The sequence below is a fragment of the Berghia stephanieae genome, chromosome 15 (genome assembly GCF_034508935.2).
Source record: "Berghia stephanieae isolate SIO BIC M18660-M18661 chromosome 15, UCSD_Bste_1.3, whole genome shotgun sequence".
Taxonomy (NCBI): domain Eukaryota; kingdom Metazoa; phylum Mollusca; class Gastropoda; order Nudibranchia; family Aeolidiidae; genus Berghia; species Berghia stephanieae.
The window spans coordinates 25,796,291-25,817,804 of record NC_088374.1 but is presented as its reverse complement, the minus strand read 5'-3'; the positions used below and the strand labels follow the sequence as shown (position 1 = coordinate 25,817,804).

The window sequence follows — 21,514 nt, the reverse complement described above, 5'->3', positions numbered from 1 at the left end:
CCAAAGACGAAGACGAAGATAAATTCTACGAAAAACTACATGCAAAGACGAAAACAAATATAAATTCTACCAAAAACTACATACAAAGACGAAGATGAAGATAAATTCTACCAAAAACTACATGCAGAGACGAAGATGAAGATAAATTCTACCAAAAACTACATGCAGAGACGAAGACAAAGATAAATTCTACCAAAAAATACACGCAAAGACGAAGACAAATATAAATTCTACCAAAAACTACATACAAAGACGAAGATGAAGATAAATTCTACCAAAAACTACATGCAGAGACGAAGACAAAGATAAATTCTACCAAAAACTACATGCAAAGACGAAGACGTAGATAAATTCTACCAAAAACTACATGCAAAGACGAAGACAAATATAAATTCTACCAAAAACTACATCCAAAGACGAAGACGAAGATTAATTCAACCAAAAACTAAATTGCAAAGACGAAGACAAATATAAATTCTACGAAAATGGCGAGAAAGTGCTACATCTCAGCTTGAATAACAATCTAAGAATTCTGAATTAATTCTTTCAAAAGAAAAACATCTACAAACAAAATGTACGTCACCAGATTAAACAACAACGAATGAAGGGGGGCCAAGTTGCCGAATGGTTAAGGCATTTTACTGTGATCTGGAAGGTCCAGGGTTCGAGCCTCGCTTCAGGCACTTTCGTTTTATTTTACTTGGACAAGATTATTAACCCCCAAATGTACTCACTTGGACAAGATGGGTGATTCCTTTTGAAACCAGACATTCTGTTTGATGGATTACCTATATATTCCTTCATGAAATGCCTCTGGAATGGGATTTTATCATGCAATGGCGAAAGGGCGTATAAAACAATGAAATAGATTATTTTTGTACACGGGAATAATTAAGTGCAAAGGTAAGGCTCATCATCATTATCAATACCATTATTAACAGAAGAATCATTATTAACAACATCATCATCATTATCATCATCGTTATTTTCGTGATCGTCATTCTCACCATCATCAATATTATTATCATTATTATAATGATCACTGTTATCATCATTATCGTCATCGTCCTCATCATCGTTTTCATCATTATCATCATCATCATCATCATCATCATCATCATCATCATCATCATCATCATCATCATCATCATCATCATCATCATCATCATCATCAACTTCTACTCTAGGACCGGTAGTCCATTCCTGGTAAAAATGGCGTCGTAAATCTTATGGATCAAATTAAATTGATTACGAAATTGTAAATACCCATTGGAAAATTGAGCTCAATGGCAAACTGTTCGGCCTTCTTCATTGGAAGGATCGACGTATTAACCTATTGGCTAATTGTCGTAGCAGAATATAGACTGTTTTTTCATGTAGTCGACACACCCATACATACACATACACATACAGATACACGCACACATACACGCACAAGCACACACATCCACACACACACATATATATTTATATATATATATATATATATATGTGTATGTATGTATGTATGTATGTATGTATGTATGTATGTATGTATGTATGTATGTATGTATGTATGTATGTATGTATGTATATAGTGCGGATATGTGGTCTTGTGGCATGACACTCGCTTTCGGATAGGAAGGTCTTGGGTTCGAGCATAGTTGACTCCGTGGAAAATGCTCTTTACTAACATGCTCCCACCGTAATCAGCTGTAAAATGAGTACCTGGCCGTTAACAACGTTGTCTCTGTCCGAAAAAAATATAATATCACCTGACAGGAGTCATTTCACGTCTTTCATGTTGAGTGTTGCTGTTGGCCGGGACCATTTGTAAAGAGCTTTCAGCACGTTTATGGATATATATATTGCGCTATATAAAACTCAATTTATATATATATATATATATATATATATATATATATATATATTATATATATATATATATATATAATGTGTGTGTGTGTGTGTGTGTGTGTGTGTGTGTATAAACATATAGACACACACAGACGTACAGACTTGCTCTTTTTTTTATTAATATAGATTAAAGCACGAAAGAGAAAAAGGAGCTCTGAGCATCTTTTATTGTATATTGCACTCTATAAATTCTCAAGTTTTGCTGTCTTTATCTATTTCACTGTTTTCCTCCGTCAGCCCCTGGACGCACAAGTCGTGGATTTATTTCAATATTCATATCAGCCCAGACAAGACCAGATTTTTTCTGACATGTCTATGTGTTATAGTCCTGGAAAGGAAATGTACATCTCAATTACTCTAACAGGTAAAAAAGGTTTATTAGTCTATTAGAGACAATTCGTTGCGGCTATGTAGTCTTGTGTTATGACACTCGCTTTCGGATAGGAATGGGTTCTTGGGTTCGAGCCTCGCTCGGCGCATAGTTGAGTCATTTGAAAAGGCTCTTTACCCACATTCTCTCACCGTACTCAAGTGTAAAATGAGAACCTGGCCGTTTACGGTGTTGTCTATGTCAAAAAAAATTAATATCGGCTAGCATACGTCATGTCTCGTTCTATATGTTGCGTGTTGCTGTTAGTCAGTGACCCCTTGTAAAGCGCTTTGAGCAGGTTTGGTGGATATTACGCTATATAAAAGCTCATTGCTGATTGTTTTTTTTTAATGTTAATCATAATTCTAAGATTGTGTTTTAATCAAACCTGCCTATCACTGCAAAAAAGTCGAAAAAATACGAATTTTTCGCTCCAGTTATAGAATTGCATAGGTCTCTTTGACTCAGAAAATGTTCTTGAAAAGGAAAGTTTAGCCTCATAGAACCTTTATTCAGGACATTGGATCATTTTTGGATCATGTTAACAGCAATTGAATATGTGTAAAGCTATTTAAAGGGAAATGTTTGAAGTTTCAAGTAGACAGCTCTGGTCTTATTCAAGTCAAAACATTTTTTCCTCAACCCTCTCCATACCAAATACAGGAAAATCGTCACATTCATTACAATGCAATCAACATTTTTCTTATTTAAATTTAGCATAACAATTTGAAGAAAATGAACAGTTTGTTGAAGAGCATGTTTTGCGAAAGAAATTGTGTATCCCAAGAACTTACTGATATTGTGTTTGAGTGATAAAACATCTATTTTTGTGTTCGTTGGGTGTGAAGTTTTGGGGGAAATCCTGAATATGGCTGATAAGGAAAGAATTAAAAAGAATAGAAACTGGTAGTGTACTGTAATAAACCAAATTCTTTTTCATAAGTGTTTGTTTTTGAGGTTGTGTACTGTAATAAACCAAATTCTTTTTTCATAAGTGTTTGTTTTTGAGGTAGTATACTATAATAAACCAAATTCTTTTTTCATAAGTGTTTGTTTTTGAGGTAGTGTACTGTAATAAACCAAATTCTTTTTTCATAAGTGTTTGTTTTTGAGGTAGTGTACTGTAATAAACCAAATTCTTTTTTCATAAGTGTTTGTTTTTGAGGTAGTGTACTGTAATAAACCAAATTCTTTTTCATAAGTGTTTGTTTTTGAGGTTGTGTACTGTAATAAACCAAATTCTTTTTCATAAGTGTTTGTTTTTGAGGTTGTGTACTGTAATAAACCAAATTCTTTTTTCATAAGTGTTTGTTTTTGAGAAAACATACATCAGGATAGAGATCCACACATCAAGGAATGCACCACACATCAAGGAATGCACCACACATCAAGGAATGCACCACACATCAAGGAATGCACCACACACACACCAGAACCAACTTAACTTTGCTATGATAATAGAAGCTCCTTACAAACTTGGGATAATGAACTCTCAGTTGGTAGAGCACTCACTTCTCATACAAAGGGATGGGGATCAATCTCGGATGAAGTCCATATATTTGTTTGACCCCACTCCCCCCCCCCCCCCCCCCCCCCCCCCCCCCCCCCACACACACACACACGCGCACTCACATCTCCTTTTCCCACTTAACAGTGTTTGGGTAACTGGATATGTTAGATCTAGCGAAAAGTAATTTTTGACAATCCTATCCGAAGGGTAGCAAGCAATTGCTATTGTTCATTTCACTTTATATAAACCATGATAAATTCCGTCTTTATATGCCGTATGGACCTTAAGGAGTTGGACCTTGCTGTGAAATGCTACTGTCATTAAATTCTCTTGCCTTCAACTCGGTCCAGCTACGCCACTCTCCACACCCCCGTTATTTGTTAACCTTGTTCCGATACGCCACCGTCAGTAACTCTTTTAATTATAAATAAATTAATTAATAACTAGAGCTTTTATATAGAGCAGTATCCACTAAACGTGCTCAAAGTGCTTTACAAAGGGTCCCTAGCCATCATCAATATTTAACATTTAGGATGGAACATCCTTTTTGGGCTATAATACATTTGTTTTATTTGGACAGAGACAACGCTCTTAACAGCCAGGTACTCATTTTACACCTGAGTACGGTCAGATAATGTGAGTAAAGAGCCTTCTCCAAGGACTCGACTATGCACAGAGCGATGCTCGAACCCAGGACCTCCGATCCAAAAGCGAGTGTCAAACCACTAGACCACACAGCCGCACGATAAACGTACAGTGGAATCCCAACAAATCAAAACCTCAGGTAGACCAGTGAGATTGGATGAATTTAAACACTGTCGGTTTTATCTGTTACTGTTACCAAGAGTCAACACTCTAAATATAGAACATAACATTTGAGACCAGCGGGACGTGTTGCCTGTAAACAGACCTTGATTTAAAGAGTTTGACTTTATGCGGATTTCGTTGTATCTTTCCCAGGCAACTCACACACACACACATCCTTAGATCAGGCTCCGTTCAATATTGCCATGATATGCCAAAACTGTCATGAACCCTTTGTATATTCATATTTGGTTTAATATTCTAGTGTGACTAGTTAGGCAGATTTTTACCAAGGCTGATTTTATTCTCAGTCCATTTTAAATATATAATAATAATAATAATAATAATAATAATAATAATAATAATAATAATAATAATAATAATAATAATAAATGGCATTTATATAGAGCTTTATCCCGTTGTCACAGGCTCTAAGCGCTTTACAGTGATATAAAACAAAACATATTACACTGAGACAAGTGTGAAAGAAACGTGATACGAATTCAATTTAACAACAACAAAATATGAAAATAATATTGCAACTTACGACGTAAAAAGATAAAAGTTTAAGCGAGATTTGAACGTTGTCAACGAATCCGAGCATCTCACGTGTGATGGGAGAGAGTTCCAAAAATGGGGGGCCGAAAATTGAAAAGATTGTTCACCTATTTTATGCAATGGCTTAGGTTTGACAAGGATTGATTGGTCATTGCTTGACCTCAAGTTTCTATTGCGGACATATATGTTTAGAAGGTCTTTAATATAGGAGGGACTGTTGATGCTCAGGGATTTGTAGACAACAGTACAAATCTTATAGGCAACTCTTTTTTCCACAGGAAGCCAATGTAACTCACGGAGAAGAAGAGTTGCTGACGGGTATATTTTGTTATTGCGTACAATGAGACTGGCTGCGTTATTTTGAGCAACCTGAAGTTTGCTCTCTCTATATATATATATATATATATATATATATATATATATATATATATATATATATATCATTCTGTTTGCTAAGACATTTTCCTGGAGGGCACCACTGTCAATAGTTTTGTGAATTTACAGCAAGGCTGATTTTATTCTCTATCTAAGAAAACAAATGGTTTTTATGGGGCTCGATAGGACAGGACGTCATTCGATGCTGCATGGAATCATTGGCATTTATAAAGTGGTTTTTTTGCACGACTGATTTTTTCTTGTTATCAGTATAGAAAAACTGTGTACTTATTGGTTCTACAGTTTGCTATGACATCGCTTTCGGCAGAATATCACTGTCATTAATCAAGTATATTTTTTATAAAGACTAAATTTATTATTATATTATTTGTTTTAAAAATATGTTTAGGTGTTTTACATTTTGCTATGAAATATTGTACTGTCAATATCCTCTGTCATTAATAACGTGGCGTTTTAGTACGACTAACTTTGTCCTTTATAAATGAAAATAGTATATGTATTATGGTACACTCCACTGCAGAAAACCTGTGTCATTGATTAAGCGGAATTCTATGACGACCAAGTGTATCCCATATTTATAAAATACTCTACGTATATATAACGTGACTCACAGGAAGGTTTTACACACTCCACTGCTGCAAACCTCCTCTGTCATTGATTAAATGGATTTTAAGTACGACTTTATTTATTTTAGTATGATATTGCATGTGTGTTTTACAGCACGCTATGACAGGATCTACTCCAGGAATCCCGAACACTTCAAGGAAGCTTTTGGAACGGCCATGATGAAATATAGTGAGATAAAAAGTCCTCTGCGGATTGCCCAACTAAGGGTATAATACCAATTCTCTCAATCTCTCTCTCTCTCTCTCTCTCTCTCTCTCTCTCTCTCTCTCTCTCTCTCTCTCACCTCCCTCTGTCTTTCTCTCTCTAACATTCTCTCTCTCTACCGCTCCATCTCTCTCTCTCTCTCTCTCTCTCTCTCTATATATATATATATATATATATATATATATATATATATATATATATATATTTATGTTTATTTTGGTTTTTTTTAACTATATGATATTTTTCCTCTAGGCATAGATAGTTTGTATTTGTGTGTAAACATTTTGGTATTTTATTGTTCTTTTTCAAAGCTGCTGTATTCATTTTTTTTCATCACATCTGGTATTCGGTTCCAGGTGGAACCGGCAGACAAATCCAACACGTTGGTCCAATTTACCCTCCTAGACAAGCCATCCGTGACAGTGAATGCCATGTCAGTGGTTCCGGAGAAAGACAACAGTGAGGTCTGGACTGCTCTCAGGAAGAATTTGGACTCTGGAAAGTTTACACTAACTGTCCACGACGGTAAGGTAAGATATTTTTAAATGGAAATAGAATTATTTCCCTTTGTTTATCTTGAGAAGAACATCGTCATCATCATCATCATCATCATCATCATCATCATGGTCTCAAGTGAGTAAAGAGCTACTCGACTATGCATAAAGATATATGTAGAATGAGGCCCCAGAATTTACTAGTTACTATAAATGAAAAACAATTAACGATTTGTTTACAATGAAATAAAAATAATGATGAAATTTAATTAAAAGAGATAAACAGTGATCGTGGCAGTTACAAATAGAGATATGAATATTTTACGTAACTTATGATAATATGTCAGGTTCATAAGTTACGTTTCCAGGCAGTTGATGGGCTTGGATGATCTATTCCTCTGATAACAGGATTGGACTCGTAAAATTCCACTTCCAGGCAATTGGTAAGAGGTTATAGTGTAGTACAGCGGGCTTGGGTTTGATCCTTGAAGATTATACAATCAAAGTTAAAAGCTCCGGCGTCTTAATGGTGTAGATATAATATCTACAAAGTCCCAAAAGATAAAAATCTTACAATATATATATAGGAATAGAGCGACTGGCCGTCCGGCATAGATTGTGGAGAGAAAGTGAGTGTAGAGTGTTAGACCTATCAGCTTTTATAATAAGTGGCTACGTGACAGAATGTAGAACGAAAAGTATTCACTAATTAGAAATTAATTCGAGGGAAGGCTATAAAAGGAAAGACGATCTAATATTAGAAGGTAAAGTTTATCTAAGCCTACCGAAATATAACTGGAGTGAGATGAATTCAGTTCTTAATAAAATAAAATTTAATAAGATAATTGTGAACAACCTTTACTGTGACACCCCCCACCCACGTTTAAAATATACTCTTTAACCATTATGGGAAAGATAGATTTTACAAACGGAAGTAAATTTACTATCATGATACTCTAGCATTAATCCATTGTTATGATTTGTGCTACAATTAAATTATTTATTAACTAGACATGGAAATGTTTATATTAACGTAGGTATATGAATGGGTGACAATAACAATGAAAGATTGTGATTACAAATCATTGTGATGAACAACATGATGGCAATGTGATTACAAATCATTGTGATAAACAATAGTGATGGTAATGAAGCATGATTTAAGTCGATGATATGAAGGTAATTTACTGAATGAAATGAATGAAAATGTAAATGAAATATTGACATTTCAATTATTAATCATAAATGAGTGAAAATTCATAACAATAATAGATAAAGAGAAGATTTCCCAAATCATGAATGGGTATGGTATATATATCCAAACAATACTCAATGTTACATGAAGTTGGGTCATCATGTTTACAAATAAAATTATCGAATTGTGCGTTCCGATTTGGCATAGTTTGCGAGGTAACTAACAGTATGCATGGGAGGTTAAGTTATACCATTCTCACGTGTTTATACTAATCGAGAAAGTAGGTCGGCGTGAATATTTTCACGGCCTGGTATGTGAGAGATACTGAAAGTGTAATTTTGCAAAAATAGACTCCACCTTAGTACTCTACTATTATTCATTTTGTTATTTCTTATGTACGTGAGTGGTTTATGGTCCGTTTCGACCACAAACTCTTTTAGCAGTAGATATCTGCTGAATGTCTTTAAAGCAAAGACGATGGCCAGTCCTTCACGCTCTATTACAGAGTATCGTGATTCTCTGTCCAATAATTTTCTGCTTGCATATAAGCAAGGCATTAGAGTTCCCTCATGCTCCTGTAATAGTACACCTGCGATGCCCTTATCAGACGCGTCAGTTCTTACAACAAATTCTTTTGATATGTCGGGTAATTTAAGAATTGGTTCTGAACAGAGTAATGCCTTTAATTGGTTAAAGCTATTCTGACACACTTCTGTCCAAACAATTTTGTTCGGTGACCCATTCTTTGTCAGATTTGTTAGCGGTGTCGCGATGTGCGCGAAGTTGTAAATGTATTTCCTGTAAAAATTTAGGAGCCCAAGTACTTTGCGTACTTCTTTTTTTGTCTTAGGTGGTTGCAATTGTGCGATTTTTGTTTGTTTTTCTGTCTCGGGTGTCTGTGTCCCATGACCAACGGTATGATTAATCCTGCATTTGAAGCTTCGATATTAGTAAACATAGGTTGCGACACTGTGTCTCTATCAAAATACTTTTTTAGCATATTTGCATGGAATGTCTTTGTTGTGTTGTTAATTTTAATCTCGTAATTAACATTAGATTTTACTGCTGTTATTTTGAATGGTCCTTTCCATGTAGCTAAAAGTTTACTCGAGTCATCGGGTAAGAGTATTAGTACTTTGTCACCAATCTCAAATTTTCTTGACTTGCTTTTTCGATCGGAGTATTCCTTGTATTTCTCTGCTTTTTTAGTGACGGATTCCTGTGCTAGCTTACATGTGTCCTCTATTCTGTCTTTCAGGTTTCTTACATATTCGTAAGCAAACATAATTTCGTTATTGTCCTCCTCATTCCCTTTACAAATGTCGGCTACTATATTGATCGGGCCGCGAGGTGATCGTCCATACATCAACTCAAATGGGGAGTAGCCTGTAGATTCTTGGGGTATTTCTCTATATGCAAATAGGATTGCTGGTAAGTATCTGTCCCAATCATCTGGTTTTTCTGCTGACACTTTTCTTAACATATTCTTTAGAGTGCCATTAAATCTTTCACAAAGACCATTTGCTTGGGGGTGGTAGGGAGTTGTGAATGAGTGTTGGATTCCCATGAGTTTCATGGTTTCATGCATCATATGTGATGTAAATTGGGGTCCATTGTCCGACAGTATCTCATTTGGTATGCCTATTCTAGTAAAAATTGTCATCAATGCTTCAGCTATGTGATCCGATGTAGTTGATTTCAATGCTATCGCTTCTGGCCACCTGGTTGCGTAATCGACTAGTGTTAGTATGTGTGTATGGTTTCTATCTGATTTTGTTAAAGGGCCTATAATGTCAATTGCAACTTTTTGAAAAACTTTTTCAATAACTGGGGTTGTCTCTAATGGCAATCTCGGTATTCTGCCTTTTGCGACTCTTCTTTGGCATGTGTCACAAGATTTCACATATTCTCGGACGTCTTTAGTAATTCCAGGCCATGTGAAATTCTCGGATATTCTCTTCAATGTGGAAGAGCTCCCAAGATGTCCAGAAGTTATTGAATCGTGCGCTATTCCAAGGATTTTGTTTCTGTAAATACTCGGCGTGACCAGTTGTTTAGCTATTTTATTTCTTTTCCTATGTAACCTGAACAGAATATCTTTTTCAATGATGTATTCAACTTTTGATTTCGTCCCTTTGTTTGCGATATTGAAATATGGTGTTAAAGTCGGGTCCTTTTTCTGTTCTTCAATGAACGTGTTCTTGTCAAATTGTTGTGGTTCAAGAGAAATAGTCATTGGCTTCTCTGTTGTCTTTGTCATCTTTCTTGTTTCTGCTAGACAAGCTGTTTCTTGGGTTAATGACCATTCTTTTACATCTGTTGGGTTGTCTTTAAGACCTTTTATATTGCCAACAATAACATCAGCGACGGGGTTGGGAAGTATACAGCATTCCACTATTCCTGTATAGTATGGGGTTTCTATGTACACATTAGCTGTTTCAAAGGTTTCGACTGTGCCACTGAATGTGATGCATTGTACCGTTTTTCCAGTTTTGTCTTCGTCATTGATCAAAGATGCTTTTATTCCTACTGTACTGCATCCTGTGTCTCTCAATATTTTGCAATCAGTTCCATTAGCTTTGCCTTCACAAAAAAATAGCGATCCTGATTTGTGAGTTTGTGTTAAAAGTGACATACCTTTCACGCAATATACATTTATATTTTCTCCTGACATTACTCGTGTCTGATTGTTTACACTTGTTTGGAGTGATGCATTTGCAGTTTCTTTTGGATATCCCACGATTTTGTAACATTTGTCTGCTGTGTGGCCTTTCATTCCACAATATTGACATTTAATTATAGGTTTGTTGGTTTTCTTATACTCAGTATTATTGTCAGTGCTATTTCTTGTTTTGTTTTGATAGGGTCGGCTATGGTCTCTATTGAACTGTTTGTTCCATGGTTTGTTACTATGGTCATCCTGTTTCACTTGCGTGTTCCGAGTGATTGATCGGCTCGTTCTATTTGAGTATTGAACTTTAGGTGTACCTGGACTCTGAGCAGCAGCAGCGTAGTATGGTTCCTTCAATGTTCTGCTAAGGGGTGTCAATGGATGTGCGCTGTTAAAGTTTTCTGCGTAGATTTTTAATTTGTCCAAGTTTTCTGGCTTTCTCTCTTTAAAGAATGCGACTAAATCTGGGTTGCAAGCTTGATAGATTCGATTCTTCAGCGTGAGATAGTAAAGGCCTGCAAAGTCGTCTTGTTTTACGTTTGCCAACTCAAGCCACCGATTTAGAAATTGAGTAATTCGGTTCACGAATGTATTAAAGTCTTCTCCACTTTCCGGTTTTGCAGTGTGAAACCTTTCCTGGTAACCATCTTCCGTTAATCTAAATCTTTTTAGTAGAGCGTCTTTAATTTTTCCATAGTCATCTGCATCTTCAGTTGTTAAGGTATAGAAAACTTTTAGCGGTTCTCCAGATAAGCAGTTAATCAAGGCTGTGGCCCATTTGCTTTCTGGCCAACGATAACCTTTAGCCTGAACTTCGAATCGGTGTAAGAAGGATTCTAAACAGTCTGAGCGTTCATCGTATGTTGGCATGCGTGGAAGTTTCACGAAAATTCATCACTATTATTATGTTTTCTTTCATGACCGGTTTTTGTTTTTTCAATTTCCAGCATCATTTGGGTCCTTTTGGTTTCTTCTTCTGCTAAAGCTATTTGTCTTTTTAGTTCCCTTTCTTGGACTCTTTCTTCTCGTTCTTCTCTACGTATTCTTTCTTCGTGTTCTTTTTCTTCTCTACGAATTCTTTCTTCATTTTCTTCTCTACGAATTCTTTCTTCGTGTTCTTTTTCTTCTCTACGAATTCTTTCTTCATTTTCTTCTCTACGAATTCTTTCTTCATGTTCTTTTTCTTCTTTTACTTTCTCTTCGCACCATGAAAATATTCTTTCCTGGGGTATTTCTAAGTCCTTTGCGAGACTTAAGTATCTTTTATATGCTTCCATGTTGCAATAAATTAGTTACGATATTTTATATATATTATATTGACAGGATACTGTTACTGACTGTTTTATTTATTTACACTAACTGGAATGAACTGTTCTATTTTTAGAAATCTCTCTCTCTTATTTCAACTTATTATGTATGTTGAATTTGATGCCTTTTATCGTTATATCTTATAAAGCAATGTGTCAATACAATGCGGAGTTATTATGACTTGTGTCAATAACAATGTGTCAATCGCGTGTACTCTAAACTATGTTACTACGAAAAATTTATCACCAATGTTTGTGACTCGTCGCTAGTTTGTGTACAATTATTCGCAATGACGCTAATATACTAGAGTGTGATAACAATAATAGGATGCCAAAATAATCCCAAGTTATCTATCACTAAATATAACACGACGGCAAGTAGACTCCTTTTATTATTATTTAGTTTTTTAAAGACTCACTTTTCAGAACATAATATATAAGTGGTTTTCGGTAACAGTAATATGCCAAAAATGCATTTAAAACAAATCACTATGCAAAACAAATCACGATGTCTATAGTTACTATGTGATGCCCAACTCATGTAAAAGAGAATAATGAAGGATATATTTACCAACTCAGTTCGTAGCTGGGACCTCTCTCTTGTTCAATGGTTGTTCAACAATTGTAATTAGGCATTGAAGAGTGTTTAACAGTGATGTCTGAAATACAAAACAATAAAATATCGTAAGATTTACAATAGTTACAAAATGTGTTCACAACACTGAGTGATTGGATGATAGGTGAATGAATCGTTATGGAATGTAAACATATTGAAAACAATTCATGAATGAGGCAAACAACAAAATGAAATGAGTGATATAATAACAAAGTGGACAAGGAATGAATGAATGAATGAAAAACTGAGTGAATAGATGAATGAATGAATGGATAATGTATGAATGAAAGAATGAAGGGAGGAATAAATGTATGAATGATTGGATAAATGAGTGAATAAACGAATGAATGGATGAATGAATAAATGAATGAACAATGAATGAATGAATAATTTATAAATGAATAAATGAATGACGGAATGAATCAATAAAATGTTATTCAATTTGAATGAAAGAATGAATGGATAAATTGCTATTCCATTTAAATGAAGAAATGAAAAAGAAAAAAAAATTAATCCTGTAAATAGGGAGTTCAATTAAAATATGATCAAGTGGGGCAATTAAGAGTTTTACAATTTAAACTTTAAGGTTAGATGAAATAGACATAAGTAACTAAATAAATTCAATTCTTTATATGTGTCCCCTCCAAAATGTCATGGTCTCAAGTGAGTAAAGAGCTACTCGACTATGCATAAAGATATATGTAGAATGAGGCCCCAGAATTTACTAGTTACTATAAATGAAAAACAATTAACGATTTGTTTACAATGAAATAAAAATAATGATGAAATTTAATTAAAAGAGATAAACAGTGATCGTGGCAGTTACAAATAGAGATATGAATATTTTACGTAACTTATGATAATATGTCAGGTTCATAAGTTACGTTTCCAGGCAGTTGATGGGCTTGGATGATCTATTCCTCTGATAACAGGATTGGACTCGTAAAATTCCACTTCCAGGCAATTGGTAAGAGGTTATAGTGTAGTACAGCGGGCTTGGGTTTGATCCTTGAAGATTATACAATCAAAGTTAAAAGCTCCGGCGTCTTAATGGTGTAGATATAATATATACAAAGTCCCAAAAGATAAAAATCTTACAATATATATATAGGAATAGAGCGACTGGCCGTCCGGCATAGATTGTGGAGAGAAAGTGAGTGTAGAGTGTTAGACCTATCAGCTTTTATAATAAGTGGCTACGTGACAGAATGTAGAACGAAAAGTATTCACTAATTAGAAATTAATTCGAGGGAAGGCTATAAAAGGAAAGACGATCTAATATTAGAAGGTAAAGTTTATCTAAGCCTACCGAAATATAACTGGAGTGAGATGAATTCAGTTCTTAATAAAATAAAATTTAATAAGATAATTGTGAACAACCTTTACTGTGACAATCATCATCATCATCATCATCATCATCATCATCATCATCATCATCATCATCATCATCATCATCATCATTATCATCATCATCAGTAATATTATTATATCTCTAATACTTATCATCACCATTATGTCAACGATTATTTTCCAGGGAATCCCCATGTCTGCCAAGGCTATCAAGTACAGCAAGGAATTTGACAATCCCAGATCATTCAAAGTAAAACAAGGTGATTGTAAAACAACAATGCTTTATCTCCAGATCTCCAATAGGGAATGAGATTAGCTGAAGAGTAGCGTCCCTTGAATTGATGTCACCGGCGGAGAAGTTATTTGTAAACAAACCAACTACAAGCCAAGCGCTCCAAATAAAAAAAATTTATTATTCATATTTCTGTACAAAAATGCATATCATAATCAACGTTATGCATTTTTGTACAGAAATATGAATAATATATTGTGTATTTGGAGCGCTTGGCTTGTAGTTGGTTTGTTTACAAATAACTTCTCCACCGGTGACTTCCAATCAAGGGACGCTACTCTTCAGCTAATCTCATTCCCTATTTAAAGAAGGCTTAAACATCTATATAGCGCAATGTCTACTAAACGTGCTCAAATCGCTTTAATGCGGTCACCTCGTAGTCACCAGCAGCTAGCATATGAGACGAGACATGAGGCGTGGTAAGTGATAACACCATGTGGTCTAGTGGTATGACACTCGCTTTCGGATCGGAAGGTCTTGAGTTCGAGCCTCACTCGGTGCATGGGTTGAGTCCTTAGAAAAGCCTCTTTACTCACATTCTCTCACCGTACTCATGTATAAAATGAGTACCTTGCCGTTAACAGCGTTTTCTCTTTCCGAAAAAAAATTGTAATATCACCTGACAGGGTCATGTCCCGTCCTAAATGTTTAATGTTGCTGTTGGCCTGGGACACCTTGTAAAGAGCTTTGAGCACATTTGGTGGATATTGTGCTATATAAAAGCTCAAAAAGCTCAATTTTTTATCTCATAGAGGCAACGTTGTTAACGGCCAGGTACTCTTTTTACACGTGAGGACTTTGACAGAATGTGAATAAAGAGCCTTTTCAAAGAACTGAACTAAGCACTGATCAAAGCGGGACTCAACCTTCTAACTAACCTTCCAGTTAGAAGGCGATTATCGTACGCTGGACCACGTAGCCGCACTTCAACACTTGGGGACGTGACTTCCAACGTTTTCAAAATCTTCAAGATAGAATGATATATAACAAATTATATATTTATATATATATATATATATATATAATATATATATATATATATATATATATTATATATTATATATATATATATATATATATATATATATAGATCTACTTCCCGTAGATTGTCCTAGTGACAAGAAACAGATCTGTAGGAGTATCTAATAATAATTATACTTAAAATGTTTATAAATAGTTCCTTTTATAAAAAAAAGTTTAGCACTATTATTTCATGGTTTTTGCTTTAAATATATATATATATGTATATATATATATATATATATATATATATATATATATATATATTATAATATAAAATAGTGTTTTATATCTCTGACTATTTGAGGACCTAACATTCATCCTTTCACGCCCCCACCCCCACCCCCCATTATGTTTTACAATGAATTGGGTGGAAGACAAGAAAGTCCAATTCAAACGGGGCACACACATTTCCATGTATTCTAATCAAACCATGTCTGTTCCAGCCTGGCCCCGCCCCCTTTCTCCTTCGTCCTCAGTTAAATGGTCATGACACACTAAAACTATGTTCTCAACAAGAGAGCAGAGCTGCCGAGTTGAAAATTTTTAAAACTAGAAGTTTCCAGAGGATAAAAAACAAGAACAAGCGACTTTAAATAGCTTTAAAAATAAATAATTTACCCTTGGTCTTAGCATGACCTAGATAATATGAATGTAACTTTCATCTGAATCTTCAAAAATCCTTTATTTTTCAGTAAGATTTGTTGAGTCAAAAAAGCGAATATAGTTTTGTATCTAGGGCCAAAATTCGTATTTCTATGAATTGCTCATAGTACCAGGCAGGTCTTGGAGAGTGACATGTTAAAAGGGGGAATAACACACGAAATAATACTTCAACATAAACAATAACTGGATTATCGCCCCTAGCTCGTATCTAATTAAAACAAACCAATAATTTTTCTCTCCATAATTTTCTCTCCGTTCGCTTCATCATTCTGCCCGCCGCCCCTCTTCTTCACCATTACCATCAAGGGGACAGCGTGGCTCAGCGGTACGGTCTTCACTTTGTACCCGAAAGGTACCGAGTTTGATCACCTGCCGCTGCATTGTGTCCTTGAGCAAGTCACATCCTCCTGGCTCACTTTGCGGTTCTGTACTGCGGCCGACGCATGGAATATTCCAGTCTTCCTTTGGAATAGACCGTCGAGACAAATTTCCTCAATGTAATGAATAAAGGGAAGTTTACTATTATTTCGATTTATACAACCACCACCATCTGCATCAGCGTGGCCTAGCGGTATCATCTTTGCTCATACCCGAAAGGTATCGAGTTAGACAACCACCCGCGCTGTGTGGCCTTGAGCAAGTCACCTTCGTTGGAACAGACCCTGAGGCAAATTTTCCATTGGGATGAGTAAAATGAATTACATTTATTCATTTATTTCCTCATTATCTATGTATTTGTTTATCTATATCCATGTATTTTTAATTATCCACAGCCAAAATATCTAGCGCAAGAAGCTATAGTCCAGGTATGAGATGTTCTTACTTTCAGTATACATAAAACATATATATATATATATATATATATATATATATATATATTAGATAGATAGATAGATAGATAGATAGATAGATAGATAGATAGATAGATAGATAGATAGATAGATATATAGAGAGAGATAGAGAGAGAGAAAGAGGGAGAGAGAGAGTGAGAGAGAGAGGGAGAGATGAGAGCCATATCACTAACCGTGATCAAGGCGCTTTTCAGGAGATCGATTCATAGACAATAAAAACGATTAAAATGTAGGGCGAGACATGAAGCCTGTTTGGCGATATTACAATATTTTCTTCCGACAGATATCAACGCTGTTATCGGTCAGGTACTCATTTTACACCTGAGTACGATCTAACCTGTGAGTAAAGAGCTGACTGTCTCAATCATTGCCATCATTACAGTCGTCAGCAATTTCTAGAAGCATCCAAACTGGATCTGGGCACGATATAGAACAAACCCCTTCAACTGACCTTCCAGATCACAGCCATCATTACTATCGTGAGCCATTTCTAGAAGCATCCAAACTGGACCTGGGCACGATATAGAACAAACCCCTTCAACTGACCATCTAGATCAGAGCCATCATTACTCTCGTGAGCCATTTCTAGAAGCATCCAAACTGGACCTGGGCACGATATAGAACAAACCCCTTACACTGACCATCTAGATCAGAGCCATCATTACTATCGTTAGCCATGTGTAGAAGCATCCAAACTAAACCTGGGCACGATATAGAACAAACCCCTTCAACTGACCATCTAGATCACAGTCATCATTAATATCGTGAGCCATGTGTAGAAGCATCTAAACTGAACCTGGGCACGATATAGAACAAACCCCTTCAACTGACCATCTAGATCACAGCTATCATTACTATCGTGAGCCATTTCTAGAAGCATCCAAACTGGACCTGGGCACGATATAGAACAAACCCCTTCAACTGACCTTCCAGATCACAGCCATCATTGCTATCGTGAGCCATGTGTAGAAGCATCTAAACTGGACTGGAGCACGGCATAGAATTAGTCTCTTCGATTTGTCTAAGATACTGACATCACTGCCAATCAGTTCCTGCTAGAAGTGACAAAATTAGACCTGGCAAATATGTATATTTGTCAAACCCTTGAATTCTTTGAATAATTAGGAGAGCAGGCACTGCATGAGATACAAATATGAAATGGTAGATATGACATAATGCCAAACAAAGACAGAGGGAAAATATAAGGGAAAAAAACCACCCCAAACGATGGGAGTAGCATCCCCTTGTGAAGAATTTAGACATTCAAATGTCCAACTATTATGGGCAATGTTTGTAGTGTAATAGTAACACATCAGTACGAATATCAGGAGGTCTAGGGTTCGATCCATAAACGAGGCAGTCTGAATGTTTTGGGATGGTTGGTGTTTTTTTAATTGCCTTATTTGCCTTTGTAATTTGTCTGGCACTGTTTTCATACATAAGGTCTGACTTTGAGAATTTATTATTCTGACATCAACTGGATTCAAAAGTCTGATGTCACGTCCGCCCAGCAACCAGTAGCCTGGTTCTTAACAAAGAAAACGACACTACTTTTTATTCTTCAAGCAGGTTAGAACTTTTTCACATGTCATGTGATCAGAATGTATAAAAGTTCAAACATGATCAGATTTATAATGTTTTTCTCCTCTGGATACACTTTTATGCTCGTCGGAGAAGTATTTCATAAGGGCGTCCGCCATTGTTCCGATAGTTTAGAACCAGTTACTAAGTTATATGCGTCATTATGAGGGAAGTGACTTCACGACTGTTGAAGGCTATTGCGGCGAGGTTATTAAATACTGTTTCCAAATAAGGACTTGTCACTCCCGGAATTATACCGTTTTGTGTGGACCGGTCACTTGTTATATGTAACCCATCGTCTCAAGACAGTGTTATGTTGATGTCAACGAGATGCCCAAAAGTCAACCTGACGATAAACTGATGAAGAATATGAATTCATAGGTCATCATCATCATGTGCTTACTTTATCTCACTTTATTATGAGGAGAGAGAGAGAGAGAGAGAGAGAGAGAGAGAGGAGAGGAGACGAGAAAGGGATAAAGACATATAGAGAGAGGAGAGATAGATATATAGATAGAGGAGGGAAAGAGGAAGAGAGAGAGTGAGAGAGAGAGAGAGGAGAGAGGGATAGAGACATATAGAGAGAGGAGAGATAGATAGATAGAGGAGGGAAAGAGGAAGAGAGAGAGAGAGAGTGAGAGAGAGACCTTGAACTTTGAACGTTGAAATGTTTATTCATGTGGATGCGACGGGTGACAATCTTATAATAATATAATATTTGCGTGTATTTCAGGAGCTATGGGCGGACTGGGAGTCGGCATGTTTTTGGTCGGGTTGATCCTGGGTTTTGGTAGCCTTAAGGTGACCAAGCGTTACAAGGACAGAGTCCCCGATGTCGCCTTGCAGAATCTTGGAAAATCATCTTGAAGAAATGTATCAATGTGTTGTGTTAATGTGTACTTGTATTTATGAGTTAGTTAGAAGTGTGTAATATGTGATTGAATATAATTATAATTACTAATACATTAAAATGTTTAACTAGACAGAAAAAAATGAAATAAATTAAATAATGTGTGGACACTCACCCACTCACGCACTCACTCACTCACTCACTCACTCACTCACGCACTCACACACTCACTCACTCACTCACGCACTCACTCATCACTCACTCACTCACTCACTCACGCACTCACGCAATCACTCACTCACTCACTCACTCACTCACGCACTCACTCACTTACTCACTCACTCACTCACGCACTCACTCACTCACGCACTCACGCACTCACTCACTCACTCACTCACACACTCACTCACTCACTCACTCACTCATTCCCATGACCAGCTGATCTTCGGGGGATATGCGGGATGCAACCTCACGTCATTCGTCACGGTCTCTGGCCTTTTCAAATAGGCTGTTGAGATTCAGGCCTGTCCACTGTTTGATGGTGCTTTGCCATAGATTTTTTTTCTTTCTTCCGTTTCTCCTCTGGCCCTCAACGCTGCCGTGCCTGACAGTCTTGCACAGATTATCATGGCGGACAGTGTTGTCCCAACTGTGACAATTTTCTACATTGACAACAGTGGGTCCTGTCCTCCTGGTCGACCCTCTACCTCTTCTAAAATATATTTATTAGTCCTGTGCTCCAAATAAAGAACTCTCAGGATTTACCGATAGCTCTTATTTTGAAAAGAACAGATTCGATTTTCTAGATCTGTTTTGAGTGTCCCTGCTTTACAACCATAGAGCAGGATGGATAGTACTAGCGATATAATTTCAACTTAAATCCAAAATGAATGTTCCTTTTCCATATGGTGTTAAGTCTTGTCATGGCTGTTGTGTGAACACTTGCCAAAGATAAGAAAACACGACAATGACAAATCATTCTAAATTAATTGGTTATTGTTATTTAAATATGTATGTACGTGCCAATAAGTTTAGGGACAAATCTCCTAATAAGTTCATTTCTTTTTCACATGACGTCATATTTGTCTCAATAAATTTACACGTGTACTCCTTAAAGTTGAAAATTTTGATACCGTCAAAGTTTGACAAAGTTAAGGCCGTTCTGAATTGCTGTTCCCATGTGCGTCAGCGACAGAAAGCTGTCATCGAAGTTCTTGTTTTCGAAGAAAAACCTTCAAGTAACATTTTTAAAAGATTTAAAAAAGTATACAAACCTTAGTCATTAGGTAGAGTCAATGTGACTGGGTGGTTTGAACGTGTATCTCGTCATTAAGAAGAAAATGAGACGCAATGCAACACCTAATCTGACACCCCGTCAATCCTGTCTTTATCTGAACATGTTGATGGTCGCCGCCCATGCAGGGTCAACTCAGTTATGCAAATAAAGACAGGAGAATTGATCCGATCTGATAGAGAAATATCCTTTGATCTTACGGGTGTTTATAAGAGGGGTTCAAGACAACTGCTTTGTCCTAAGACAGCAGACAAATGCGGCCGTAAAACAGAATAGAACGAATGACCCAAAGATGGAAGTCTCCGAGTTCACATCATTAGATTATGTTGAGCCAAGATGGAGAGATGAAGAGAAATAGAGATGGACACAAAGTGAATCATCTAGATGGGACAACTACTGTAAGTTTACAAACACACGTCTCGGAATACGTGAGTAGGTAACATGAACACGACAGTCATCTAATCAAAGAGAAATAACTAAAAGGTATAAAAAGAAATGGTGTGTGGAAGTCGTCTAACAGGCTGTGTTGTTGTTCCACATTCTATGAAGATTTTTCAAATCTTTACTGGTATTATACATATTATAAATCTGGAATTTTTATATTATTGTATTTGTGACACCGTGCTCTTTCATTTCATATAACTTTTGCCGGTTTCTAATAGGATATTTTTTTGTGATTTCACGTGATTTTTACGTTACTTCTGAATATCTGAAATGGATTTTATCGACATGAGTTCTCACCAGGCCCTGTTATCACATGCAATTTGGATAATTCATGACCCAATTTTTGTACTAAGCAAATACTTGCCGTGAAGTGTTTTCAAATAACGAAACTTTTCGCTAAAAATATATTTATAGAAAACAACGAGGTGGAAGTCGAAAGCAGAGATCAATTTTGGTGAAAACTCATCATCGGCCAACCCCTCGTCACCACCCTCCAAGACCCCCCTCCAAGACCCCCA

At 36.2% G+C, this 21,514-nt stretch overlaps 1 protein-coding gene across 2 annotated transcripts in view; it reads left to right on the top strand.

Moving 5' to 3' along the window:
* LOC144960812 (uncharacterized) overlaps positions 1–19,401 on the top strand; it is a gene marked incomplete at its 5' end in the record, with an annotated part of 48,257 nt that extends 28,856 nt beyond the window's left edge. Inside the window, 6 exon segments of one of the 2 annotated variants that reach the window (XM_078894160.1) lie at positions 2,134–2,260; positions 6,255–6,367; positions 6,722–6,895; positions 14,183–14,258; positions 16,750–16,782; positions 19,142–19,401. In XM_078894160.1, coding sequence (XP_078750286.1) covers positions 2,134–2,260; positions 6,255–6,367; positions 6,722–6,895; positions 14,183–14,258; positions 16,750–16,782; positions 19,142–19,275 — 657 coding nt within the window. 2 annotated transcript variants of the gene reach the window in all.
* Between the last annotated feature and the right edge of the window lie 2,113 nt (positions 19,402–21,514).